At 34.9% G+C, this 5,386-nt stretch overlaps 1 protein-coding gene across 1 annotated transcript in view; it reads right to left on the reverse strand.

Moving 5' to 3' along the window:
• Nucleotides 1–5,386, reverse strand: part of LOC107680520 (cAMP-specific 3',5'-cyclic phosphodiesterase 4D-like) — a 32,224-nt gene extending 26,838 nt beyond the window's left edge. The window contains exon 1 of the mRNA XM_016476426.1: nt 5,280–5,386. Coding sequence (XP_016331912.1) covers nt 5,280–5,362 — 83 coding nt within the window. The 5' untranslated portion in view covers nt 5,363–5,386. The remainder of the gene's footprint in view (nt 1–5,279) is intronic.

The following is a 5,386-nucleotide window of genomic DNA, read 5'->3' on the forward strand; positions in this document are numbered from 1 at the left end:
GTGCCACCAACTCAATATATAGCATAGTACTCTCCAGATATGACTTCAGTCCCACTTTCAATGTAAATCTACGAAGTTACATGCACAATTTATTGTTTTTTTATTTTTAATTTTTAATTAAAATGATCAACTAGGCCTATTTATTGCAAGGGTAAAAAAACAAGTAAATTTGCTTATAAAAAATAATAGCTCACCTCTCCGCACGATTTCAGATATCATTCAAGTCCAGAGCACCAACTATTATGTATTCTGCATACTTCCTCTGAACTTTAATTTTCTCAGATTAAATAAAAGTATCTTTTGAATGAAAAATAAACCTCTGGCGAGACTGCAGATCCAATTCAGTCTCATACTCACACTCTCACACACACACACACACACACACACACACACACACACACACTCACACACACACACACACACACACACACACACACACACACACACACACACACACACACACAAACCCATCAAAGAGGTTTAATAATCAAGCCCTAATGGATCAGACAGACACTTACATTTATGATGGCTGGAAAGCAAATCTTATTTGTTGAAATGAAAACATCAGAGATATTCATGTATGAATAGTGTGAAACTGTGAATAGGATCAACAGTATTCTCTACTATGAGACACAGAGCTATGTAAACACACACACACACACACACACACACACACACACACACACACACACACCCCTACAAAAGTTTATCTTTCCACATGCAATAAATTCCCAGAAGACTGCTCTTTCTCCTCTCTCTTTCTCTGTGTGTGTGCATTACAGTGTCTTTGCTTGCTATTATTTATGGACTGATGATAGCTGAAACTCTCGAACCAAACTATCATGTCCAGACAGTTCACACAAAGCAAATATTCAGCATTCAGCCAGAGGGGGGCAGCCACACATTGAGAACTGCTAGGAGAATTATTTCCACCAGTTCACCTGAGAAACCTGCACACAGAGCTTTACGAGGAATGATATGTTCACTGGCATGTTAGACAATAAATCAGGATGAAAAGAAAAACAGGAGCATTCTGCAGGTGATTTTTTTTTTTTGTATATGTCGTTCATTAAATAACCCTACATTATGACCAATACCACAGAACTAAATATCCTCAGAAATCCCACACCTGCTTTTTTGGCATAACTAGACACTGAAAGGAAGTCTATAGTACTCAAATAAGTTGTATTTCAATTCGGGATCACAATTTCTTCTGCTCTCAATTTATTAAGTGCGATATTTGCCCTCTGGTTACCATTAAAATGTTTCTTTTAAATGTGGCATTTGCGTTATGTTGCATTTTCCTCCACAAGCTTTCATGGTTGCAGTTGCCAGATTTCCAGCATTCAAACCTTTTTTGTTATAAATCAATACATTTTCTGTCCAGTGGTTTACTTAATCTTCCCTACCTGGCAACCATGCACATGCACTCTCTATAGAAAAAGCACCGATGAGCTGAAAACACTAGCAAACATGGAGCGATCTCTATAGAGATATTCTGCAGGATTTTGTTTGAGAAATAATAAAAGGACAGCTTTTCATTAATAATCTGTCTTAAATCTCATTTTGTTAAAAAAGAATTGAGAAAATTGTTTCGTGAAATCAGTAGGCCTATCATGAATCATATCGCATCTTGAGCTGAGTGAATCATTACATCCCTAGAAATAAGCATTGTCCCTAAACATCTTTTGCAACTCAACAACCTGTCTAAAACCCATTTCCCTAACAAATTCCATCATAAACAAAACACTACTTCAGTTACTGACTAGCCAGAGAGGCACCAAGGTTTCAGACACAGTCTGTGTTGAAGTTAGCAAAGTGACCCAAGTTCAATCATTACAGCACCTTCACATCATTTGATACTTATACACTCATTATCCAAAGCAACATACAATTGCCTTACTGTACCCTTATTAAATATTTTTGGTGCAGTATGCAAATTCCTGCACCACAAATAGAACCAAAACAGTTTTCCTAAAACACGAGTCTCACGTGGCCAGACCTCTGACTGCAGTATAAAGTCTGGCCCACTTTTGCAGCCGATTTTGGCCAAGAACCACCCACTTAGACAGGAAGGAGCTCACTGACTGACAAACCCATTTTTTGTAGTTCATCTGAAAAATTTGATACTCAAAAAATAGACCAGCTGGATAAAATACATTAAAATAACTGCAAAGCATTGTTGTTCCAAAACTTCACAGAAAACGGAAAAAACTAAAGTAGATTTCGGACTTAAGAAGAAGAATTAGAAGAATTTCTGTCCATTTCAAAGTAATAAACATGGATTACTTCAGATATGCCATAAAATGTGACCTAAAAGACCACCATTTCAGTGCTTGGTACCAATACCAGTAAAATTTCACAGTTCTCGGTACCAATTTCAGTACAATAGCAAAAACTATTGTAACTATTTTTATTGAACTATTTGAAATAAATTAGAATAGAATTAGTTCATTCTTAATGCTATTAATAACTATAAGTAAATCATTCAAACATTAGCATGTGGTCTTCAAATATTGTTCAACTATGTAAACATTGCATTAAAAGATCAAATGAAAATAATAGAATAATAAAGAAACATATTACAAAGTCTATTGTAATTACACTGTAAGGCTTAATGCACACATCTATAGTGTGTGCAGATTTATTAGGCAAGTTGATATTCTGGTCATATTTTTTTACCCAAGCACATTTTACCAATTACATCAATCTTAATAACTACTATCGATTTTGCGATCTCTGCAAGAGAGACTTTTCAGGATAGGAGATGGACTAAAAATGAGCTCCTAAAACTTACTGTCAGATTCTGGAAGATAAATTCTTGAAAGCGTGGTACAAGAGGATGTGGTGCTGGTCCTTCAAGAGTCACTCAAAACTTATCTGTCAATAAAGCCTATAAAAAAGTGAGCATTTTGCTGTCCAATGGTCATGTCTTAACTTTGCAAATTCTATTATTGCATTAGTATTGCATCCTTCTCATGGGCATTTAATACTTTTTGACATTTAGTCTGAGTTAAATCTCTTTTTTGGCTCATTTTATCTGTAAGAGAAAACCTGCCTAATAATTCTGCGCACCTGAATATAAGGAGTTTTTCCACTTCCAGCCTTCATGGACAATTATATATCACTTATAAATGATTAAATACAAAATCAATAGTAGTTATTAAGATTGATGTGATTTGGAATTGGTAAAATGTGCTTGGAAAAAAAATATGACCAGAATATCAACTTGCCTAATAATTCTGCACACACGGTATTTTTCCTTTGCTATGGTTATCACAATATCAGATTCACTCTCGCATTTTAATATGACTGTCACTCCTGAAACTCCAGTGTGTACATAACAGCATGAAACATAAAACTTGTATTCAAATTATAAACAGGCTATATACAGAAACCAAGCAAAGAGTGCTCCCTTTATAATCAAATCAGTTCAGCCGCAGCGCGAGCTCACCGACCGAGTGAAAACCCCCGTTATAAAAAAAATAAAAAACTTTCACCGATTTCTTTCCAATATTCATTAAACCAGCAGCGTTCCAACAGCATTATTAAAACATGGTGTCCTCAAACACAGGCTGAGTTCACGTGCACGGTGACATCTGCACATCTGGAAAAAATTGAAGTTCACAGAGGAGTTTAGAATCACACACCGACCCTAAAAATAGCTCAGCGTTCTGCTGTAGTTTAACTGGCCAAAGTCACATGATACTGACTCCCATTACACAGCTTTTGTACTCAGTGCATTACAGATGTAAATAGTCTGGGCTAAAGAGTGTTAATGTGATCAATAAAGACTACAAAAAATAATATTTACAGTATGTAGTTTATGTTAATGCTTTTGTTTACATGTGTCTATCCCACATGGAACACGCAGCCCGAATTTGCATTGGTTTTGCATTGCACAGTACAACAGACTCGACTCAAGAGCAAGATGCAATTGTTCTTACATCATCACCAACCCCAAACCATGCATAAACACTTCAAATTAGTGACAAAAGAAAAGTAGCTCAATCATTTCAAATGAGCATATAGCCTTTTCAGAAATATTTTAATAAAATTGATATTTATTGTCATGTTATATTGCACATACAGCTTTAGAACCAAGTCAACTGAGTAAAACTCAAATGACTCTTTTATCAAATTTAAATATATATATATATATATTTAAAATATTTAAAAAAATTAATTAGTGTTTTTTTTTGTAGTAATACACAAAATAATATTTATTACAGTAATTGTACAAACAGTATAGTATATACAATACATAATATAATATATACTTACATTAATAAATTTATATCCTCATCAATATCGTGCCTAATAATATCATTTTATTTGTTTTTATTAGCTTAAAGAGATCACCCAAAAATTAAGATTCTTTCATCACTTATTCACCCTCAAGTGGTTCCAAACCTGTATGATTTTTCTATTGAATATAAAAAAAATATATTTTGAAAAAGGTTGGTAACCAAAATAGCTGCTGGTCCACATTGAGTACTATAGTATGGAAAAAATACTATGGAGGTCAATCGGGAAACAGAAACTGTTTGGCTGCCAACAACAGTCTTCACAAATATCTTCTTTTGTGTTCAGCAGAAACTCATACAGGTTTGGAACAACTCGAAGGTGAGCAAATGATGACAGAATTGTCATTTTTGGCTGAACTTGGGTTAACACAAGTTTTGACATACAGTTTGATCTGAACATGAGACATCCAAAGCGGAAAGTCTATACAGCTGTTTGAGCTGCTGCTGAGACTGTCCATCTCCTGTGAAATGTGCCAAAGTAATAAATCTGAACTGCACTCAACGGAAGAAGTTTTTGCAGCCCTGCAGCAGCAGACGACTCTTAGTTATTCCGTTCACACTGTAGTTGACCTGCCTGATCTGACTTCAGCAATCAAAATAACACACTCTGACAAAGCAACCTCTACGTAACTTTGTTTGTACCAATAAAAATGGTAACGCATGTTGACATTAGACTATAAGTAACTTTCAACTTCAACAAGCAGTCATTAAAGTATTAGTAGATTGTCTGCTTAATAATGCTTTATTTTGATGCTCCCTCAACAGACATTCTACTGACTATACTGTAAGTAACTTTGCAAGTACGTCAACTTATTCTGTTAACCCTAACAGTCTACTAATACTCTACATACTGTATAGTTGCAAAGTTACTTACTTATATTTATAGTTACTTAAAGAATCAAAATAAAGTGTAACCATAGGAATCAATAAAAATGTTTTCTGTCATAATGCACAGTAGATGACCAAACATACCCAATGCACGAGTGTCGTCTCCGAGTTGAGCCACAATTAAAGAGTGAATTCCTCCTGTGGATTCGAGAATCCTTGTGCGTCATTTCAAAAAGCTGTGGAAACAACTT

Source organism: Sinocyclocheilus anshuiensis, unplaced genomic scaffold (assembly GCF_001515605.1).
Source record: "Sinocyclocheilus anshuiensis isolate Anshui unplaced genomic scaffold, SAMN03320099.WGS_v1.1 scaffold308, whole genome shotgun sequence".
NCBI classification, from domain to species: Eukaryota; Metazoa; Chordata; class Actinopteri; order Cypriniformes; family Cyprinidae; genus Sinocyclocheilus; species Sinocyclocheilus anshuiensis.